The 23,072-nt window shown below is 42.5% G+C and overlaps 2 protein-coding genes across 2 annotated transcripts in view; one reads left to right on the forward strand and one right to left on the reverse strand.

Moving 5' to 3' along the window:
• Positions 1–299: 299 nt before the first annotated feature.
• Positions 300–19,102, forward strand: LOC145785336 (hamartin-like). Its single transcript, XM_082596997.1, has 24 exons — positions 300–755; positions 3,949–4,101; positions 5,131–5,275; positions 5,686–5,838; positions 5,993–6,116; positions 6,224–6,297; positions 6,454–6,576; positions 7,222–7,361; positions 7,603–7,685; positions 9,240–9,311; positions 9,489–9,546; positions 9,648–9,696; positions 10,006–10,052; positions 11,088–11,166; positions 12,085–12,168; positions 12,286–12,433; positions 12,500–12,704; positions 12,772–12,843; positions 12,917–13,031; positions 15,632–15,768; positions 15,831–15,994; positions 16,067–16,192; positions 17,108–17,273; positions 18,330–19,102. The coding sequence occupies exons 1-24, from the start codon at positions 483–485 to the stop codon at positions 18,447–18,449; spliced, it is 2,910 nt and encodes a 969-aa protein (XP_082453123.1). The 5' UTR covers positions 300–482; the 3' UTR covers positions 18,450–19,102.
• Positions 18,433–23,072, reverse strand: part of LOC145785337 (uncharacterized) — a 33,515-nt gene continuing 28,875 nt past the window's right edge. The window contains exon 20 of the mRNA XM_082596998.1: positions 18,433–18,631. Coding sequence (XP_082453124.1) covers positions 18,571–18,631 — 61 coding nt within the window. The 3' untranslated portion in view covers positions 18,433–18,570. The remainder of the gene's footprint in view (positions 18,632–23,072) is intronic.

Here is a 23,072-nt window from a genome sequence, read left to right on the forward strand (position 1 = left end):
TAAAAATTTTATCATGGGTTTGCTCCTGATACCCATTCACAACTTTTAGGTGACTTACAACCTCGTAGTATGAATTCTTAAAAATAACCCCTTTTTTGGCCCAGCCTAATGAAAAGTATGTTGAAGACAATTGTACAGTTCTAGTCGATATTGAATGGATTGTAAAAGTGGAACTTATTGCCAATTGTTAAGTTGCTTTTGAAAGTAGTAGCGTATATCTATTTTAAAGTCGATGAAGAAGTTTGCTGTATTTCTGGAAGCAATTTACAATCTCAACAGTAGAACTACTTGACATTTAATTGATTAACGTTTGATATCCCAATAACTTACGTCATCAATCTTTCCAAAGTCTCTTTTACAGGTAAGAGAGAGAAACAATATTTTGACAGCTAATTAAATAGTCACATCAATTTTACAGATCATGATATTTTTCTTACGTATAAACTATAAATATTGTTTTTTTGAGTAGCCTTTTATAGTTAATGCAAACTTTTGTTACTGAGAAGATTGTTCCTCCTGCAATGATGGCAAGCTCATTGCCACTCCCTAGTGGCCAACTGGATATGGTAGAAATAAGTCAACTTCTTGAGTCTGCAGATCTGAACGTAGTCGAAGAGACTGTAGCGCTTGTTCGAGATAATCTTGGATCTGGCAATGAACCGTGGCTGCTGAATGGGCTTGTTGAATTTTACATCCAATCTGGTAACAGGCATGCGAGAGACTTGCTTTGTATTGTGCGACATCGCCAGCATAAGGTAAGCAATAGGGTGGATCAAAAAAAATGAATTTTTGGGTTCAGCTTATTGCATCTGCCAAAAGTTGCAGTTTGGGCTATCTTTTGCATTGGTACTTGAAAAAACATTTTTTGACCCCGTTTGACCCCTATCCAAGAGCTCTCTAGTGGCCGCCGAACCAAAATTCCTTAAATTGGCTATAATTTTTTTTCTAGTGGGTGCAGGCTAGTGGTTTTGGTGTCTATCCCCACTAAATCAAGGCTTGTGAAGTCATTTCTGCAATCTAAAATCATCTATGGGCTAGCAAAATGACATCTGAGCCCTTTTTCAGCAAAAATGCTTAAAACAGTTGGAAATTTATGGGTTTTTTTAGAAAAAGGGCAAAGAAAAACAAATTCATAATGCTGCTAAAGGCATTTCTGTTAGTATAATACACTGAAGCAAACAATTACCATATGAAGTTTTGCAAAAATGCTGCCTTTGATTTGTTCATCCAATTATCCATAGCACAAAATGCATGACAACGGGTTCAGGCAAGATCAATCTGTGAGTGTTTTGTTGCTCAGTTCACCAACTTATGGCATGCATAACTTTTTTCGTACATTTATCTTGTGCAGAACTTCCAGCCAGCATGGTTTGTTGCTTGTGTAGATCTTGTACAACTCTGTACATATGGCCTTTTTTTCTTCAGACTTGGTTACTTTACCGGAGTGATAATTTGTTACCATTCCCAACGCTCGCTTATCTGCATCGTTTGTGACACGGAAGAAGCTGAGTTTCTGCTTGATAGAAGTAAAATTTTCATTTTGTTCCAATAGCCTTGGAGGAAAGTGCAAAAAGTCGGGGAAGGCCTCCAAGAGGGAAAATAAAGTAAATGAATCTGGACCAAACAAATCTTTTAGTTGCGTCTGTGGCTGTATAATAGGCTTAAGTAGTTCTTGGGATTGGGAGGTTGTTCGAGTTCGTTGATGCTGACTCCATTGCTACTTAACCATGATTTGCGCAGCAGATTTTTTTTTCAATTATGGAAACTTCTTGGCTAAACAAGCTAAAGACTGCAAGTCTCTCTGCCAAGTACCAAAGATGGTTGTCAAGCTTAGCCTGGAACAACTGTGCCAATGGTTTAAACTATTTAGGATACTTGCTCGTGTTACGATCCATCATCAACATTAAATCATTGCTGGGTGACTCAACGGTCAAAGGAGCAGTGAACCATGACTTAAAGTAGAAAATGCAAAGACTGCTAACTCTGTTATTCTTTGCAGCTGCTCATCACTACAGATTACAGAAGCTTGGATTGGCACAGTTATCTGCTTTTTTTCTCTGCTCTTTTCTTTTTCTGCTTAACTTTAGTGCTGACTTCGACTTTTGGTTTCTCAACAAGGCTATCTTCAGTGTGTATATTATTTTTGTCATCCATCGAGCATGATGGTAGGTACCTGGAGCTTTCATTTTGAAGTATTTTCCATCTGGCAAAACTCCCCTAGCTGCAATTAAAAATAAGTCTCAGATTTCTCATGTAACCCCTTTATCTGAAGCATCTGAGTCTGACTGCTGTATCGAATTTAACAGGAGAGGCTATTTAAATGAAGGTTATTTAACAACTGACTTGTGATAACTGTACTAAAAAGAAACTGGAAATGTATTAACTAGTACTGGTTCGAAGTCGAAATCAGCACTAAAGTCAAGCAGAAAAAGAAAAGAGCAGAGAAAAAAGCAGATAACTGTGCCAATCCAAGCTTCTGCAACCTGTAGTGATGAGCAGCTGCAAAGAATAATAGAGTTAGCAGTCTTTTTTTGCATTTTCTACTTTAAGCCATGGTTCACTGCTCCTTTGACCGTTGAGTCACCCAGCAATCATTTAATGTTGATGATGGATCGTAACACGAGCAAGTATCCTAAATTGTTAAAATCATTGGCAGTAGTTGTTCCAGGCTAAGCTTGACAACCATATTTGGTACCTGGCAGAGAGACTTGTAGTCTTTAGCTTGTTTAGCCAAGAAGTTTCCATAATTGAAAAAAAAATCTGCTGCGCAAATCATGGTTAAGTAGCAATGGAGTCAGCATCAATGAACTCGAACAACCTCCCAATCCAAAGAGTTACTTAAGCCTATTATACAGCCACAGACGCAAAGTTTAAAAGATTTGTTTGGTCCAGATTCATTTACTTTATTTTCCCTCTTGGAGGTCTCTCCCGACTTTTTGCACTTTCCTCCAAGGCTAATGGAACAAAATGAAAATTTTACTTCTATCAAGCAGAAACTCAGCTTCCTCCGTGTCACAAACGATGAAGATAAGCGAGCGTTGGGAATAGTAACAAATTATCACTCCGGTAAAGTAACCAAGTCTGAAGAAAAAAAAGGCCATTTGTACAGAGTTGTACAAGATCTACACAAGCAACAAACCATGCTGGCTGGAAGTTCGGCACAAGATAAATGTACGAAAAAAGTTATGCATGCCATAAGTTGGTGAACTGAGCAACAAAATAGTAACAGACTGATTTTGCCTGAACCCGTTGTCATGCATTTTGTGTCCATTATTGTAATGCTATGGATAATTGGATGTACAAATTAAAGGCAGCATTTTTGCAAAACTTCATATGGTAATTGTTTGCTTTTACATGTTTGCTTCAGTGTATTATACTAACAGAAATGCCTTTAGCAGCATTATGAATTTGTTTTTCTTTGCCCTTTTTCTAAAAACCCCCATAAATTTCCAACTTTTTTAAGCATTTTTGCTGAAAAAAGGCTTTGATGTCATTTTGCTAGCCCATAGATGATTTTAGATTGCAGAAATGACTTCACAAGCCTTGATTTAGTAGGGATAGACACCAAAACCACTAGCCTACACCCACTAGAAAAAAAATTATAGCCAATTTAAGAAATTTTGGTTCGGCGGCCACTAGAGAGCTCTTGGATAGGGGTCAAACGGGGTCAAAAAATGTTTTTTCAAGTACCAATGCAAAAGATAGCCCAAACTGCAACTTTTGGCAGATGCACTAAGCTGAACTCAAAAATTCATTTTTTTTGATCCACCCTAGTAAGCAAGGCTAGTGCATCAAGTACTAGGATCGTAAACTGTTCAACATTGTGTCAGATTGGATCTCACCTTTGTGACATGTCTGATTGCTTAGTTGTACGGTTCTTGTTGGTTTATTTTCAACCTTTCAACAACAATTCAATCAAACAAATGGTGTTACATTTTTTATCAAAAGGTTCTGCTGCACAAGATTGATGACTGCTTGCAGAAGGTGACAACCAGATTGAAGGCCCTCAACTTACTGGGTTACATTATCCGTGGTGACCCCCCCTGGGTGCATCATATCCTCCCCAGCAAGACCTTCCAGTCAGTCCTCAAGTGCTTGCAGGTTTGTAACGGATGAACAATTATTGTCGGCTTGTCGCCATAAAGCAGACCTGTTTGCACGACCAACTTTGTTGAAAACAGCATACAATGTAGCAGACGAATATTAACAATACCTGAGGGGTGCTAGTGTCAGATAAGGTTAAATCATGCTATAGCTTTTTATAATATAGGCCACATAATATTTTAAATCGATTATTCAAGCTGTTCCAGTTTGCTTGTGGTAATTGCCATGATGCATTTTGGTAATTGCCAAAAATGCAGAGGATTTCCTGGACTGACAGAAAAAGCAACCAAACTGTTTTAAATCAAGTCAAACAAACAAACAATCTTCTAAAAAATATCAAAGAAAAACAACTTCAATTTTTAGGACACGTGCTGCGAAAAGGAAAGTTAGAACATCTCTCTCTCACAGGCAAAATTGAAGGGAAGCGTGCCCAAGGCAGACAAAGATTAACATACTTAAACCAACAAACCGACAAAACTAACACCAACATACACCTAATACACAAAGCAAACAACAGAGAATCCTGGAAACTTTTCATACACGAGGCAGTCAATGCTTGGAATCAAGTGCGACAATAAAAGAAGAAGAATTGCCATGATAGGGTTGTATTTGTTATTATCAAAAGCAGCACGGAAAGGAAGCAGGAAGGTTTGCGTGTCATGGATGATGAAACCAAAGACTGGCTGCTCTCTAGTAGCCTTCCAGTGTAGTCCGGGAACATTGTGAATCTGGGTGGTACTGTAAAAGGATAGACCAGAGGCTCACACGGCGACGACGACGACGGCAGCACCACATCAGGCTGCTCATACTGGCCAATGTATGGACTGTATGGTGTGTACTGCCATAGTCTTGCTGAACGATGAGAGACGTAAGAAACCCTGCCTGCCGCAGACAGGCGCCATTGCGACATTATTGTTGCAATCCTTGTCTACATCCAGTTTGATTGAATTTTGTAATCGTAAAATTATTGAATTATGTTTTTCAAAATTGGCGTTATCTGTTTCACTGATATCAAGAAGATTGTAGGTGGATACGGACCTCCCTACAGTGACGTCAGCTCTGTACACAGTCGCCACCATCATGCCGAAGGTTGCCAGCCAAGTAGCGACGCATCTGTCCGACATATGCGCGATATTTGTGAGGCTCACATCGTGGCACTCCTTCAAGCCAGGTAGGTGCCGAACACCATACAAACCTTACCGTGTGTCTGATTCCAACCTCATGGCATCATTGCCACTGCATGACATACTTGCACCATGATTGTGATGCACTTCAGTGCTTAGAGGGCTCCCTGTGTGTCTGGCAAGCCAAAAACTACGAAGCGAGATAGACGCATGAAGGCAGTGAAGCGTCGATAAGGGTGCCCTGTTGTGGTGGCGGGTTTTATTATCATTGCACAGTCGATGTTTCACAAAAGCTAGTCCGCCCTGTTCGGCCCTGCCGCATGGTGGCGCGCTGGTCGTACTTTATTATTTTGCAACGATCTCGAGTGGGATCTCACGAAAGGGAATGAGTTAAGAATTAAGTTTTGTGTATCGAAGTTTCGCGAACTTCTCTCCCATCTGACATCGTTTATTGTAGCTGGTGCCAACGAAGGTTGCTTGATTCATCTCCATCGCGGTGTCTACGTTTTGTTCTTGTGCCTGTATGGGATGTTCCCTTGTTACTTCGCCAACTACCTGCGCCAGTACTTCCAACCAGGAACCACGAAGAGTGGAAACGTCCCCGTCAAAGGTGGGTCTGCGCATGCGCTGATCAATGCACGATGCAACAATTTTATCAAAGTTTTAATAAACTGCTTGGAATACTTGAACTCTCTTTGTACCTTTGGAATGCTTTACCTTTGGAATGTGAACCCAGCGACGAAACTTGTAACTTTTTGTTCCAGGAGTTGTGAGTGACGAAGATAAGTTGAGAATTTTCGAAAATAGTGTTGCCCCTATGTTTGACCAAGTCCGACTCCATCCGCGACTGATCATGGAATCATCCGCGATTGAATTATCCAATCAGAGGTCAGTGTTTCAATTCATGTTACGCAGCACAAGCAATTGTGGATGACGTTGGTGGCCTAGTCATCCGGAACTTTATGTGACGATTGAAAGCAACTCATTCTGTGTAGGTGGCGGAGGTTGGAGTGTCAGGAAATTGTCGCCGACATCAGCAAGTTAGCTCTTGATGAGATGGAACACTCAGGTCTGTTGTTACTACTTTGAGTGGATGGCCTTCCCTTTAATCACGCCTCGGCCGACTTAGTACTTCTTGTTATGTCTATTACAACGTTGAATGTAGTTGTTTTGATGTCACTGAAGCTGTGTTCGTCATCTTTGTTTAGTTTGTTTTCCGTTTCAGCTGTTTCACGCCACCTATCGATCAGCGATGTGTACCAGCCAGTCATCGAGGAGTTGTCTTCCGTTTGTTTGAAGCATGACAACGTGTCACGTGACGACAGCACGTCACGTGATGACAATGCGGGTGAGTGTGTTGTCCCGCGGCAGTTGCTTGGCATCAACCAGGTCTAGCGCTTCCACTCTTCCCGAGAACGATCTTTGTATTTTCATCATAGAGGCAGCAATACGTCATCCCCTTTGGTCGGTGGTGATGACATCGCTGACGTCACTCTGAAGTTTGCTTCTCCAAATGAGCATTCGCTCAAATTTGTGCCAGTCGCTCAATATTTACTGAGCGAACCAGACATGGTCGCTCTTCAGTTGATTGAGAGTTAGATGGAAACAGAAAGGAATTCGTATGCAAACAAAATTCCGTCATCGCCGACGCAGCAGCATGGGGCTTGTTACGAGTATGACGTTTACAAACCATGTCATCAATGATAACTCCATCATGCTCACAATAGCGCTGATTGCAGAAGACAACCGGGAATGGGAAGAGAATAGAGTAATAGACTATCGGCCCTAGAGGCTCAAACAAGAAAGAAATTTCGATACTGTTTATTATTGCCCGGCCGCGCTCTTGCGTGCCGTGTGTGGATTTCCCTGCCAGACGTTTGAAGCAAAATACATTGGTTGTCTTAGCGATGCTCTTAGCATACGATGCTTGATCTTGTGTGGTTGCAACTGGTCCGTGCGTGAGCTCTGATATTCTTGTTCCTGTTTCCCACAGATATTCTTCCTGCTCGGTTGATTGAAATTCAGGATAGCGTATGGAGCCCTTCCGTCGAAGTCGGCCTGTCGACCCCACCACCGTCACGTGCACTTTCCCCTTCCCCCAGTCCCATTGGGGGTATGGGGACGCCCCACAAGGTACCGTTTGTTAGGTAGTTGAATGTTGCACCCAGATAATATACAAATTCCGCCGCATGTTTGTGATAGTTATTTGAGGCGTTTGCAATGATTTTCTCATAACTGATCAACAGAAAATTTCATCGCGCTCAGCCGGTCAGCCACTGGTTGTGCCGTATTGGCCTGTTCAGTTTCACATTTGTAGCAATGTATTTCCATGGCACAGCAAGGAGCGGTGATGGTCCAATCTCTTGTTATCCAGGTTGAGGATCACGACGCACCCAAGACGTCGGGCCGCCCCCTCACGCTTACTATGCCTCCTAGTGATGGTTTTGTCCCCAACAGGTAAACTATTTTGCACATTTAACGACTTAGTTGTGATTCTTACTTGGAAGCTTCAAAATTTATATCTCCACTAGTGACCCCTGCTAGCCCACCATAGCGACCTGCATGCACTGGCCTTGCCAACGTGCGAACGTATAATAATGACTGGAGGCCTGTTGCAAAAGCGTAGATCAAAATATACTTATCGTAAAGCTGTAGACCAGTTGTTTTCAACCTTTTTGTCTTGGCGGATCCCTTTTAGTATCTTTGAAGTGGTTGCGAATCCCTAAAAATTGTTTATCTGAAATTTTGGTATATCGCGTCTCCTCATGGAATCAAATGTTTCATAAGTTTCGAAGCGACACACTTAGAAAAATCCGGGAGAAAACTTTGCTGAACTCGCGACGCACTTATGACGATTGATGACGTAGACAAAGTTATGTTATGAGCTATAATGTTGGCACACAGGATCAAAAATTCGTAATCTCTATGCTCATTTGATGTTTTTTTATAAATATTATCAAAAAGTAATAGAATTTTTGCGGCCGTTTCAAAGAATTTCTCCTTTTTTCATTTGTAATCAATATTTCGTTGTAATCACAGTCATACCAAAACTGTGAGTGCTGATAGACCGTAGCCGGTCGTTTGGTCGACAGACATTTGGTCGACAGGACATTTGGGTTAGGTTAGGGTTAGACTTAGGGTTAGAGTTTAAGGTTTAGGGTTAGGTTTAGGAGTTTAAGGAGTTAAAGGTTTAGAGTTTAGGGTTAAGGTTAGGTTAGGGTTAAGGTTAGTTAACTAACCCTAAAATGAATCGTTTTGTCGACCAAATGTCTATCGACCAAACGTCCTGTCGACCAAATGACCGGGTATCCTGATAGACTGCTGGCTAGCATTTGCATTTCTAAGTTAAGCTTTGATCAACATCCACTGTCTTAAAAGATTGAACATAGCCAACGTTGCCTTATTAAAAGATTCTTTTTGGTTAGGAAACCGCACCTTTGTGCGATGTCCTTTGAAATTTCAAACGACGCACCAGTTCGTTGCAACGTACAGTTTGAGAATCGCTGTAATACACAAATAAAGCACAAACAACTTTTAAATTTTGTAAATCAATTATGCTGCAAACTCGGAAACTTTCACTGGCCCCCTGAAATCGCTTCGCGGACCCCCGGTTGAGAACCACTGCTGTAGACTATTCATTCACTAACTCCTTAGATTAGCAACTTGTACGAGCGATTCTAGCTGCTATCAAGCGCAGCCGATCGGCCTCCAGTCAAAGTTGAAGCTTGTATGGCATGGTCTGTGTATGTAGGTTGCCGTAGTCCGGAGCTCCGAAAAAGTTCATTTTGAAGCTGAAGTTAGCGGCTAAGGAATCTTAAGTGATGTAATTTGAAATCATGGTGTTTAATTCTGTTACATATTGCTTGTGGTGTAGCACCAACTAATTGGTTGACTTCAAGCCAATCATGCTTCTCCCCTGGTTTTGTAAGATCGTAGCGATAGGCCAGCACTTGATTCCAGCGCGCACTGATCGAACCAAATCGATAAATAATTGTGATTGTTGTCGAACAGACCGCACGATACTTCATCAGGAGCGACCACCCCGCTCAAACAATTGGTTTCATTCTTCAGCTCATCTTCGAGGTGATTGTGACGCATGAGTTGTGCCGATTGTGACATTAATTTTTGTAATTTGCACGAACTTCGTCTTTTTCATCCTTTATTCCATTTCGCCTTTTTGTGATCTAATTATCATTTGATCTCTGTGACATCACATTTTCAAAACAATGATGCGGTACTGACGTCACATTTGATTGACAGCGTACCACAATGCCCGACACCACAGAAGGAGCGCGCGAAGAGGGCGTCGGGAGGGAAGGTGAGCTTTGAAGGTTGCTAAAACTCTCTATTTAACAATGGCGTCTCCTGCATAAAGGCTCTTCAAGGAGGATTATTAACTCTCATTGTGATGTCATACAGGAGTCAGTTTCTTCTTCCGACGAATCATCGAACCAGATGGAACTACCAGGTAAGAACTTTTATGTTGGTTTTGCATTAGCTAACGTTTAATTGATGACATGTTTGTGATGATCGATCCCTTCTGGCGTTATCATGGCGACTGTTCAGCATTATTTGAGGCTGGCATGTCGCTTCGTCGTTTTCTTGAGGTGTGGCAACTTTGGCCACTTGTGGACCTTCGTTTGGTCGATACCAGTTTGGTCGGCAGCTTGCGTCTCCAGCGGCCACGTACCAATCTTTTTCTTAAAGACGGCCACGACACCATGAGGTCATGGCGATTGCATGGAGGCCTATCTGTGACCGACTGTATATTTTGTAGTGAGAGAAGATGCTTTCAATTTGCGGATGAAATCTCAAGTTACCCAGGTTTGTGGAAATATTACTTTTAAAACTGGATGCATTCGTTATTGATTGATTGATTTGATCTTTATCTTCGGACTGGGAAAACTTTTTTGAGAGCTTAATCCTGACAGTTTCACATACTTGTAGAGGCTTTGAATCACTGATGCAGGCCTGATCACTGGGATTGACAGAGTGAAGTGTCCGAAATTTTGTTGCCGGAGAACTATTTCATTCCTTAACGTGCTTTGCTCAAGCGCTCACCCCGAGAGCCGAACCAGCGTCGCTTGATCTTGTGTCGGACGCGTAACCACTGAGCTGAGCTTTCTGACATAAATTATATATTCCAGCATTGCATGAAGTTTACGCAGTTTGCATTGTGAGTAGTAATTTTAAAACGAACTCGCCGAATCCTGATTCGCTCCACGATTATGACGTCAAACAGTTGCAACACAAGCGGAAGAAGTTCTGTGTTGAAACGAGATCGAGCGACTTGTTCGTGTGCTGATGTGTCACTTTCTTGATTTCAGTTTAGCGACAATTCATGAAACCTGTTCACTTGTTCAGTGTTTTAAGTGTTCCCTGTTCAATGTTTACTGTTTAGTGTGTTAAATTCTTGGGTGCACAAGAGATGTTCAGGCATTTATGGTCATGGAAGACTGAGTGGGATGCCTTATGAACGCACAATGTTGTATTATAATGTTGTATATGAACGCACAATGTAAAGGTATTGTAGTTGATAATATCGTCGGCTGAATGGCCGGGTGGTGCCAGCCTCGGAACGGCACTCGAAAGGGCGCCGGTTCGACACCGCTCAAGCGCATACAGCTGTGTCTTTGGCAGGACACCTAAAGCCATGCTTGAAAGTGAATGCAAAGATTGGCTTCCTTGCCTTCCCTTGCCACTTAGTCTAAATCTTCAACCACCGGCATAAGCTTGGATGCGTCAAAGTTGATCCAACGCATGAATGAAATTGGTTGTGATAGGAAAAAAGTTGCAGAGTTTTGTTATCTTGGAGATATGCTACGAAATGTGACGTCATTATGGTTTTCTTCCATCCAGGAACTTGAGAGGGCGGAGCCTACCAACCGAAGCGTGACACATTCTGTCGATGGCGTCAATGAAAGTGATTGCAATGAAGGTGAAGTACCTCGTCAGAAATTTCGGTGCTTAATCATAGTTTGATGACGTAAGAAGACTGCAACGTCATGGTTTGTTCACTGAATTTCAACCACTTCGGTCATTGACAACTGAAAAGGGTGCACAACTGCACAGACGTTTATAACGAATTTGTAAACCATCGGTTTGTTTCCGTAACTCTCAATTCCTCGTCCACTAGGCCTCAAGCCGCGCACTTTTGACTTTCTGCCTAAGCTTCTCTGGCGTTTTATTTGCGGCACAAGTTTCGTAAATATTCCAACGAAGTTCCAACAATTAATATTGTTTGTTGGGAGCCCGGGTGGTGCCTGATTCTCCGATTGGTGTTTGGTTCTTTTGGTGGTGTTTGGTTGTCCTGGTGGTGCTTGTGACTTGTCCAGGTGGTAGTCCGAGTGGTGCTTGGTGGTCTGAGTGGTGCTTGGTGGTCCTAGTGGTGCTTGATGATCCGAGTGGTGCTTGATGGTCCGGGTGGTGCTTGGTGGTCCGAGTAGTGCTTGGTTGTCCGGGTGGTGCTTGGTGGTCCGGATGGTGCTTGGTGGTCCGGATGGTGCTTGGTGGTCCGAGTGGTGCTTGGTGGTCTGGGTGGTCCGGGTGGTGTTTGGTGGTCCGAGTGGTGCTTGGTGGTTCGGGTGGAGCTTGGTGGTCGGAGTGGTGCTTGGTGGTCCGAGTGGTGCTTTGTGGTCTGGGTGGTGCTTGGTTGTCCGGGTGGTGCTTGGTGGTCCGGGTGGTGCTTGGTGGTCCGGGTGGTGCTTGGTGGTCCAGATGGTGCTTGGTGGTCCGGGTGGTGCTTGGTGGTCTGAGTGGTGCTTGGGGTCCGAGTGGTGCTTTGTGGTCCGGGTGGTGCTTACTTGTCCATGTGATGATCCGGGTGGTACTTGTTTGTCACGTTCTTTGTTTGCAGATTCCTCCTTCAATGAGCTGACTCAAGATTCCCAACACTTCCCTTATCCCCACACGGTAGCGCAAGACAATCCCGACGAACGAGGTAACTCCATCCTTTAGTGCAGCTACGTATTTCATCACTATGGCTGATTGTTGTCGCTTCAGTTCTCCTTTGAATTGTGGAGGGTTGCCTAGTAACAGCACTTTTCTGGTTTTACAGAACCGAATGCTGATGACCTGGCGGTGACGTCAGAACAGAATCTGCTCAACCTTGTGCCGAGTTGTGACCTGGTAGGGAAGTCCCCTAACCAGCTACTCGACGAGCACCTGCGGACAGTGGTGGAAGCTTACACGAAATACAGCGGCAGGTAGGTCTCCATGGCAACCAGTGGTGATGCATCGTTATTTGCGTTGATGCAATCTATGATTGCCAGAATGTCGTCGTGTTTATCGAACGATGGGGAATGGATGCAGGAAGACTCATCCCCGGAGCGGCTTTACCTCCGATCCCAGGTGATCCAGATGCACTCCGCGATGCTCTACGAGAGACACCGTCTCCACCAGCATGCCCTTCGTTCCCGCAAACTGATGAGGAAACTCTACGACACCACCGCTCTCGAAGAAAAGAACAACGCGATGGTGAGTTCATGCTCGCTTACGTCACTGACCATGACGTAGTCAGGTTTTGATACATCCCTCTGTGCAGGCGTCACAGCTGAAGGAGAAGTGCAGCGAGATAGAAGATCACCGCTTACTGGGAGCTTCCTACCGAGGCAAGGTCAGTTGCGTCATGTCGAATGACTACGTCAATGTCGCGACAAAGCGACGCTGTTTATGACGTTTTGTTGCAGTTGAAGTCACAACAGGAGCATTATACGTCACGGATTGATGAATTGGTTCATGATGTGGAAGCTTTGAGGAATAAGAACGAAGTTCTTGTTGCTGACAACCAGCGCCTTCATTTTGGTTCGTAACAGTAGCGCCTCGCAGTGGTCAGTATGAATTAGACGTGCAGGGTTGCCACACGGCAGAAAACCCTGCCAAAAACACCGTGCAGCATAAAAAACTCATAGAAATCTTATTTCATCATAAAAAGTCATAAATCTTTGAAAAATCATGGTATTCCAATAATTGTATGATGCTAAATATTTTTTAAACTTTTGTTTGATTGTTTCAATTGCCAATTTGTTGTAAACATATTAAAAGAACATCATTCTTTGCATGTTTGTTTATGTGCAACGACAACAAAAGTGCTTACTGCAGCTAACTGCATGGTTTAACCAACCAATTGGTTATGGAATGGATATAATATGTCGGATTGTCAGTAGACTTGGTCTGGTTTGTTGTTCGGCAGTTGTTACTTGATTGTGGAAGGATACTTTTATCACTATGTATTCAACACTAATCATGTTTATCCGATCAGCACAGGAGTACACCAGAAATTTAAACTTCCCTGAACCCCTTCATGCCCTAACTTAACTGATTTATTTTTGTGTATTTTAATGTCTCAGAAATTATTTAGAGTAGGATAATGGGTAAAACTAATGCAAAGAAATTTATTCTCACACGAGTCAGTTCAATCATATATAGCCAAATATCGATTTCGATCAGCTAGAAGCTAGATCGTCTTCAGTTAAGCTTATTCAAATTGAAAAATTTGAATAAGCTTAACTGAAGATGATCTAGCTTTTAGCTGATCGATATTTAGCTATATATGATTGAACTGACTCGTGTGAGAATAAATTTCTTTGCATTGCAAGACATGTAACCGAGTCGTTCATATCAAGCATTGTTGTGGGTTTGACACCTGTCAGAAGATACTTCATTTTCTTGGGTAAAACTAAGTTTCAATCTTCCCGGAAGCGAACTTGGGTTGAACAAGCATTTTGTAAGCAATGTTTAAAACGGTTTAGGATTGACGGCAGTGGTGTTGACAAAGTTAAATCTTACACGAAGTGTCACAGACAAGACCATTCGGCATCATTGCAACGCACTTTTGTTTTGGCTGGCAATAGCACAGTAGAGCTTTCTGCAGTAAAGCCAGTAGTTCTTTGGAAGACGAAGTGGTTAATGCCGAGATTCTTCAGGCATTGCATTTTGTTCAGTATAATTACTCGTTTTTGAGTGCTAATCCTGATGGTGAGAGGTTTCAACTAATATTTCCGGATTCAATAATTGCACAGAACTATGGACAAGCTAAAACAAAAACTAAATGTAACATTCAGTTTGACATTGCTCCTTTTCTTAAAGAAGAATTGATTTATGACGTACGTCGTACGTAACACACCTTTCTCTTTTAAATTAGATGAAACAACAACCTCTCAAATCAAAAAGCAATATGATGGTTATGTGCAGTATTGGAGTAGCAAACAAAATGAAATTGTTAATGCTTATTATGGTTCATTGTTTTTGGGCCATTGCAACAGTGACCTTCTTCTGGAACACTTGGGACAGTTTATGCAAAGCCTTTCTTTAAACCCGCAATTGATTTTGAGCATTGGAATGGATGGGCCAAATGTAATTTTAAGTTTTGAAAGAAAATTAAAGTTGTATTTGGAAGAAACGTTGCAAACTACCATGCTTAACGTTGGGATCTGCTCGCTCCATCCAGTTCGCACAGCTTTTCGAAAAGGAGTTGTTGGTTTGATATTGATATTTTTTTTCACAACCTGCATTCTTCAAGTTGTCTAGTGCAAGACGTGAGGACTATAATCGAATGGCAGATGTAACCGATAATGCAGCACGCTATATCACTGATCACACTGAAACTAGGTGGTTATCGATGGAATATGTTGCAGTACGTATACCCAACTTAAAAGCAGTATTTCTTAAAACTTCTTTCCGAAGCAGAAAAAATTTTACATCTACCAATAAAACCGCAAGATATGAGAGCATTGCAGATGCTCTGAGACCCCCTAACTGAAGCATAAATTTTCGGCGGTTAGCATAAAATTTGGGATAAAATCATAAAGAAATAGGTATAAATTTCCACTCCATTTTGTCGCAAATTCATAATAAAATGTAACTTTTTAAAGTCGCAACCCTGCATGCACTAAAATCCGCTTAATAAATTCACGCGTTCAATCTAATGCGTTCAAATGAAATTTTTAATTATGGTGCTACGGCGGTGGGATGGCGCAACGGATAAGGCGTTGGCTTTCCCATTATGCAAACTTGGTTCGACTCCCGGCTTCAGCTGGTTGTTGAAAAACACCGCTCACCTCTACCTGGGGTGTGATTAATTGGATGGGCATAATTGCTGCAGGAAAGGCGGCCGAGAGAAAGGAACTGGCCACACTACTTTCCTTAGTACCGAAGGCTATAATGAGAACCTTATCTTCTCATACCCTACACTTGAATCAAGTATAGGACCACCTTTACTTTTACAGTGCTACTATTTTCAAATGTGGTATCTATCGCTCATTAAATCCGACGCTTATAGGACCAATGTGGATTTATTAATTGAATCTTACCTCCTTGGTGACCGGTAGTCAGTGTTGGTGCAATGTTTGGTTGTTTACTCCACCCAGGGTGCCGATTAGTATTTTCAAGTTGTCACTTTTCAGACAAAATGCAGTTGGATGGGGAGAGCGAAAGGCTAAAGAGCGATTTCGCACAACTTTCCGCCAAGTCGTTTGCTCTGGAAGAACGACTGAAGATGAACAGAAGCGACAAGGGACAACTTGCTACCATGGAGACACGGGTGAGTCGTCATTGTTTCACTAGATGTCGCACTTATCATAAGTTGACGAATGTTTTGTGCAGATCCAAGAGATGCAATCGCGTTTGCTGGAAGTCCGAGAGGCAAACTGCATCCTTGAAGATCGTGTTAAAGAAGCACAAGGGGCGGCCCGATTGCAAGCGGCGGAGAACATCATGCTGGTGGGGGCCTACAAGAAAGATCTCGACGCAGAAAAGGCGGCTTTATTGTAAGTTCATAAATCATAATGGCTGAGTAATGTGAAACGACATTGCGTTTATTTTATAAATTTTTATCCTAGAAAGAAAGAGAGTGAGCTCGATATTATGCGGCTGAGGTTGGAACAGACTGAATCAAACCTAAAGAAGAAAGAAGAAATCATCGCAGATCAAAGAAAGTATCTTGAAGATGTCAAATCTTTGGCCAGGTACTTGCTCCACATGGTTGTTAGGGAGTATCATTCTCTCTCATTGGTTGTTAGGGAGTATCATTCCCTCTCATTTTGGAAACCAACTTATGTCAATAAAAAATGGTGACCGTTCCAGGTCAAGTTCATTCAACAAAACATGCGGGGCACCAGACTCCACCTACCTTGTGGCTCCTCATGATTGTGTCAGTGTGTCACCTCCTCGATGGTGGCTCCTCATGATTGTGTCACCTCCTCGATGGTGGCTTCTCATGATTGTGTCACCTTCTCGATGGTGGCTTCTCATGATTGTGTCACCCCCTCGATGGTGGCTCCTCATGATTGTGTCAGTGTGTCACCTCCTCGATGGTGGCTCCTCATGATTGCGTCACCTCCTCGATGGTGGCTTCTCATGATTGTGTCACCTCCTCGATGGTGGCTTCTCATGATTGTGTCACCTCCTCGATGGTGGCTCTTCATGATTGTGTCACCCCCTCGATGGTGGCTTCTCATGATTGTGTCACCTCCTCGATGGTGGCTTCTCATGATTGTGTCACCTCCTCGATGGTGGCTTCTCATGATTGTGTCACCTCCTCGATGGTGGCTCCTCATGATTGTGTCACCCCCTCGATGGTGGCTTCTCATGATTGTGTCACCTCCTCGATGGTGGCTCCTCATGATTGTGTCACCTCCTCGATGGTGGCTTCTCATGATTGTGTCACTTCCTCGATGATGGCTTCTCATGATTGTGTCACCTCCTCGATGATGGTTCCTCATGATTGTGTCACCTCCTCGATGATGGCTCCTCATGATTGTGTCACCTCCTCGATGGTGGCTCCTCATGATTGTGTCACCCCTCGATGGTGGCTCCTCATGAATGTGTCGCCCCTTTGATGGTGGCTCTTCGTGATTGCTCATGTGTAATTTCTGGCGCAGGAGCCAGATCAAAGCGGTTGAAGCGAAGTACAAAGCTCAGAAGATGATTGGACAAAGGCTGGAGATCCAGGTCTTGGATTTGTTCGCCAGGTTGTCTACAGTAGATGCTATGGGGGGGGATCTGGTTCTGCGGGGGCAATTGCCGCCTGGCTTCACTCCCTCAAAGGTTTGTTGTATTTAGCGAACTCAATCTTTCTAGCCAGCCAAGTGACTTTTCATTGCCGAGTTAGTTACTGAAGGTTTTTGCATCGCACTGCACCTTGTGATTTAGTTATGGAGGAAGTTATCAATGTTTCGTGCATGTTTGGACCTTTGTAACTTTTCATGCGCATGCTGTGGTTGGTCGTATTCACACCCTTAGGAAAATAAAACATTTTCGTGGTGCGAACAGGGTTAGGGTGAAGACACCGACACCGTAATAGACAACGTGCCGTGTTTCGCCCATGAGGCTGGGTTCGTCAGTATCGCACCACTAATTCTTGCCACAAGGGTATTCGACCTCCGCTTTTGAGAAATATAGTTGATTGGATGGTCTGAATGGCAAGCGTGGATGCTACACCGTTATGGTTAGCAAATCGCGAATGCTCGCTGTACTAGTGAGTACTCAGTTTTGTGCTGATAGCCGGGAAGAACGCTCCTTTCTTCACAATGTCCTTCCCCTGGCGCTTGCTGGTGTTGTTGGCTCTTTTCTTTGCAATGAAGATAAAAATTAAACTGACTGGTAAAAGCGGAGATCGAATATCCTTGTGGCAAGAAATAGTGGTGCGATACTGACGAGCCCAGCTTCATGGGTGAAACACGGTGTCTATTGCTGTCAATTCTTGCTACAATTGGCTGCCGAGAAACATAGAATTCTCCTAAATTTTGTCTTCGTAAATATATTTTTAAAAACGCAGCAATCGCCCAAATAACTAGACAGTTTTGCCCAAATTTATCAAGTTTTTTGTTAGTGGGAAAGCGACCCCCCACTGCACCCCATCTCCTCCGGCTATGGTCGTATTCATCGATTTGCGTTGCGTTATTAATATTAATGAATAACTGATATGATTTAGCTCAAAGAAGTGGTACTTAAAGTAATTATGGTAAATCTTTATGCAGTGTTTTATATACTTCGAAGCTTTGTTTTTTAAAAACGATTGCCTTATTAGAGTTTTCAATTTGGCAACACTGTTGTGCTTTCCATGCTTTTATAAATCTCGGGGAATTTTAAAACTTCCCACAGGACGGATACGAGGATTTTATGGAACCGTACTTGAGCCCTCCGGTCCCGGGGAGTCTGCTAGCCGACCAATCGCAGTGGCTTGATCACGTGACAACCTCTGACGTCAAGAACGAAGATTAAAGCACACCCGGATGTTGATTGACGTTTATTTTCATTTCGATCATGTTTCGTTTACGTTCCTGGCACGATCTTCAGTACCAGATCCTGGCACGATCTTCAGTACCGGATCCTGGCACGATCTTCAGCACCGGATCCTGTATTCGATCTTATACGATGGCACCAGCACCCGACGCTGGTTGATCCTGTCAATGAAAGTAGATAAGTGACCTCACAAGCCGTTTGACAGCCATCGAGGCGCTTTGTTGCATCCTTGAAGGGGCAAGATATTTTTCGTGTGAATGTAGTGCAGGGTTGCCAAATGTTCTTTTACATAGACGCTTAAACTCTTATTAAAGATACGGAATGCATCGTTTACCGTGTGATGATGCACGATTTGGCATTGGTTTTGTTCAAGCGGAAGTTTGGCAGCCCTGTGCCGCATCATAAACACGAGAAATATCTGAATTTACGTTGGGCAGTTAAAGACTGTTAATGTTCACCAACAGCCTGGCACTCCTGGCGGGTTACGAACCAACGTCCTTCGCTTCTCAGTGTTCACCAAAATGTGTCATAAGAAAGTGCATTCAACCGTGACCGCCTGTCCACGGTCTGCACCTCCCAAGTCCATCCGTTGTTTGTGTGACGTCATGTGAAATAATTATCGTACCATGTTGTAGCTGTCTCTTGCTTAGGCTACTGATCGATTACATCACCAAGGTAGGAGGGATTTTGTATTGTATTTGTAGAAGTTCAGTTCAGTTTGTTGTTATTTCTGACCATCACAACAAAAAATACGATACATGACAAACATAGCACAGGTCTAGAAAAAGGTAGAAGCGACAAAAACGAAAGGAATTGTACTTCAGTTATTAAGTTTGAAAGATGGCCAGCCGACATTCCTGTGGCACTTTTATTATTACCTTCAGACAAATCACTTAAAATTTTATATTTGTTGAATAACAATCTGAACAGCAAAACAATCTGCCAGTCAGGGGTTGTGGAAATATTCGCATTTGTTTAGCAGGGCACTTTATGTTGACGAGACTGCTATCTAGCAATCCCTGGTAGAAACTCAGGGATGCGAAGGCTTTTATTACGTCTGACAATGGCAGAGCTTCTGTTTGTGAAATCACACTTGGCACCGACAGTAATTTAATAAACCTTCCGTCGGTGTCCGTCCGATAGATTTGCACATCGTAACAAGACCGAACCACGTTTTCTTTTCGCCAAGTAGCGAAAACACGAGTTAGTAAATAGAGAAAAAATAATGAGAAATTGTCGCTTAAGCGTGACAGTGCATCGCAATGATGACGTCACGATTGCGTCATAATCTATGTTACAATTTTTCGTCATTAACGCGTCCGTGACGAATTTGATAAAGCTTTCGCCGACGCAAACCTGGTCTAACAACAAATAAATGCCGAACACGCGCATTAAAATACAATACATTTTTCTGTTCAATATAACATTTTGTGTGAAAAGCATTGCCCTACCTGCCAAGCTGATACAACCTGCAGACTTTACTAGGAATAGCACCTAAATATCCAGACGCCACAGTGTGCGCGCCTTTTTGACCGGCGCCTAAAAGACTTGCTCCCGAAAAAGATACTAACTACAAAAATCGATATAGACCTACCAGCACGATAATGAACCGGAAAAGGTGGAAAAACCTTGAAAGGTTTAAATCTAAAATAAAATATTTTATCAAGAAAAGGTTGAAAACAACTTATTTGAAATGTTCTGAGTTTTTATCAAAAGTTACTAAGCTTCTGCTACTGAGCACTTGTCAAATTTTTTGAAACAAAACGACGAGTCACACTCACATGACTGCATAGTGCGTAGACTCCATTCGTTCATCTCCGATGCTGACACCCGTCCCACCGGCCTAAGCCTAACACTACAAATGACAGGCGTGGGTGCGCCTCAACCATCTCCGTACGGGCGACGGGCTTTTCCGCTCAACCATGCACCGATAGGAAATGGCTTCTTTCTCTACTTGTTAACGTGGTGCTGAGGAACAGACCGCAGACCACATCATCAATGACTGTACCATCTTCAAGCCACCAAATGCAGTGAAAGGTCTGCGTGTCATGGATGATGAAACTAAAAACTGGTTGCTCTCTAGTAGCCTTCCGGTCGTGTGAGCGTCTGGGGCCGAGGGTCTATCCTTTTACCACCCCAGATTCACGATGTTCCCGGATAGCCTTCCAGTGTAGTCCGGGAACATCGTAAATCGGGACTGGCAAAAGAATAGACTCTCGGCACCAGAGGCTCACACGACGACGACGAGTCAGTGACGTTCGGTGGCTTAAACCGTTGGGAAAGCAACTTGGAAATATGCTGCAGCAAGGTAGTAGGCACGAAGGGCGTAACCGTCGGGCGAAGCCCGAAGGCAACACTTCCAGCGGGGGGCCTCCCCCAGAAATTTTTGAAAAACACTTCCAATTTGGTGCGCTTTGAGAGCATTTCCAAAACAAATCAAAAATAAAAATCTGTCAAATTGTGCTTTGCCTATGTCGTGATCATACATCCATTTAATGTTTCGAAGTCATGAACAATCTTAATTTTAACGTTGCAGGACCAAAATCCAGTGTTAGACATGGAATAACAGTTGTCTAAATATTTCATTCGTCATGAATGTTCATTCTCAGATATTCAGTTAGGCCTACACTACAAAAACTAACACTTACGCCTAAACATTACAACCGCAAGCAATTTGTACAAAAAGCTGGATAAGTTTGCCTCCTGCGTATAGAAGCTTAACGAACTAAATATTGCACCCGCACCTAAACGTTCATTGGCGGAGTAACGTTATATCAACGCTGTAAAAAGGGCAAAGGCATGACTATGAAAGCTAGTAGGCTAAAGTACATGGCGAGGAGACATCAAAAAACAGCAACAAACTTTTTGGCATTATGATGCTGTGCTGTGTACCGTGACGAGAGACCATTCTGACGAGTTAGTCTAGCCGCTCTAGCGAATTTACGCATTGACGGCACTGGGAAAGCAAGTCTAACCTTAACACATCTGATTGGCTAAGCAGCTGGTGACGTTTTGCAAAACGAGTGAGGATTGAATAAAACGAAGGCGTTTTTTGACTTTTTTTGAACCTGGGAAAGCAACTTTGATAGTTGCTTCAGTGGTTGTTTCTGACAGAAGCGTTTGCGTTAATTGGCATTTATAGGCAAGACATGCGGTTTGGTGAGGACTTAGACAACTCACAAGCGTTACGAGTAATTCTAGTCACGAATACAGTAATTTTCAAGTTAAAATATACATACGTGATAAAAATAATAAGTTAAACCTAGAATTCAGTCATTATATTTTGCATAGTTTTCGCTTAGGTAAGCACTGCTTTCCTTGCTTTCCCTCACCGATTGTCACTGCGAGTCACATGACTGAAATCAGCTGATTCTCAAGGAAAGCTGTCCCATGTTAGTAGGAAGGTCGGGACCTGCGCGCCACTTTTTTCTTTTAGATGTCTTCTACGTTTCTCAATATTTTTCTCTAAAAATTGGTTTTGCAATGCCTTGTAGTGCTACCTACTTTACAACAAAAGCACAAGCTATTATTTCAGCAAATGTTTAATTTAGGCTACGCTCAAAAACATAAACACGCGCCAAGCGTCTTATCGCACCCCACAAATGTTGGGAGCGATAAGACACGTGTCGGGAGCGAAAACCACAATTGCGTTACGAAAAAATGTAGTATTTTTGAAAAGAAATCACTTTACCCATGGCCACCTGAAGATACGGCCTGATTTGTCACATTTTGCAGAAATTTCTAGGTTTTTCTAACTTTGGGCGAACGTTTAAATAAATTTTTCTAAAAATTAGATTTTTACGTTTTCTTTATTCTTTTCCCCAGATGACACAATAGGTTTTAACATTCTCACATGTTGAAAAACAAAGAAAATTTGATTTCGAAGATTTTAGTCAGACTGTTAATTTTCAATAACAGTCTGATTTTGCGTTTTTCAACTTACTTTTTCTCATTTGCTACTGCTTCCCCAAGGCAACAAAAAAGTTTTATGTCATTAGGAAACCGCAAAAAGTAAAAACAGGTGGCCATGCTTCACCATATCAAAAATACAATTCTAAAACATAGTTGTATCATTTATGGGTAGCCACTTTAACAAGTCGAAATTCTGCCACTGAAATTGACTACAATGCAACCGCCAACCAATCAGAACATGTTATAAGAGGCTACCGTCCAATTGTGACCCTTCTAGCACTCATCCAGAGACTTAATGCTTGTTTTGAACTTTATTTGGTAATTACAGAAGAAAAAGAGCAATAGCAGTGGTGAGAATCGAACACGCGTCAATGAAATGACTACTTTCTTGCCCTAACCCTAACCCCTAAGCCAACCAGCTGACAAAAAATCCATCACTTAATTTGCTTTCTATGATCTTCTTTTCGCCATTTTTTACGTCACTTAAACCGTAGCTTATGATTGGTTGGCGGTTGCATTCTAGTCAATTTTAGTGGCAGAATTTCGACTTGTTAAAGTGGCTACCTCATTTATGTGTCAAATCAATCTTCAAGCCAGCTTCCAAGCTTTAAATTTTGAAATAAGCGATGGAGAATTTTCAAATGATTCCTTGGGATGAGTTGTCAGAATTTTCATGTGAAATAGCATAAT

Source organism: Aplidium turbinatum, chromosome 16 (genome assembly GCF_918807975.1).
Source record: "Aplidium turbinatum chromosome 16, kaAplTurb1.1, whole genome shotgun sequence".
Taxonomy (NCBI): domain Eukaryota; kingdom Metazoa; phylum Chordata; class Ascidiacea; order Aplousobranchia; family Polyclinidae; genus Aplidium; species Aplidium turbinatum.

Bases quoted from the DNA above. Each gene is read 5' to 3' on its own strand.
- LOC145785336 (XM_082596997.1), top strand. From the start codon at position 483: ATGCAAACTTTTGTTACTGAGAAGATTGTTCCTCCTGCAATGATGGCA. The intron at 6,117-6,223 runs GTCAGTGTTTCA...CATTCTGTGTAG, and splicing joins ATTGAATTATCCAATCAGAG to GTGGCGGAGGTTGGAGTGTC. The intron at 6,298-6,453 runs GTCTGTTGTTAC...TTTCCGTTTCAG, and splicing joins TGATGAGATGGAACACTCAG to CTGTTTCACGCCACCTATCG.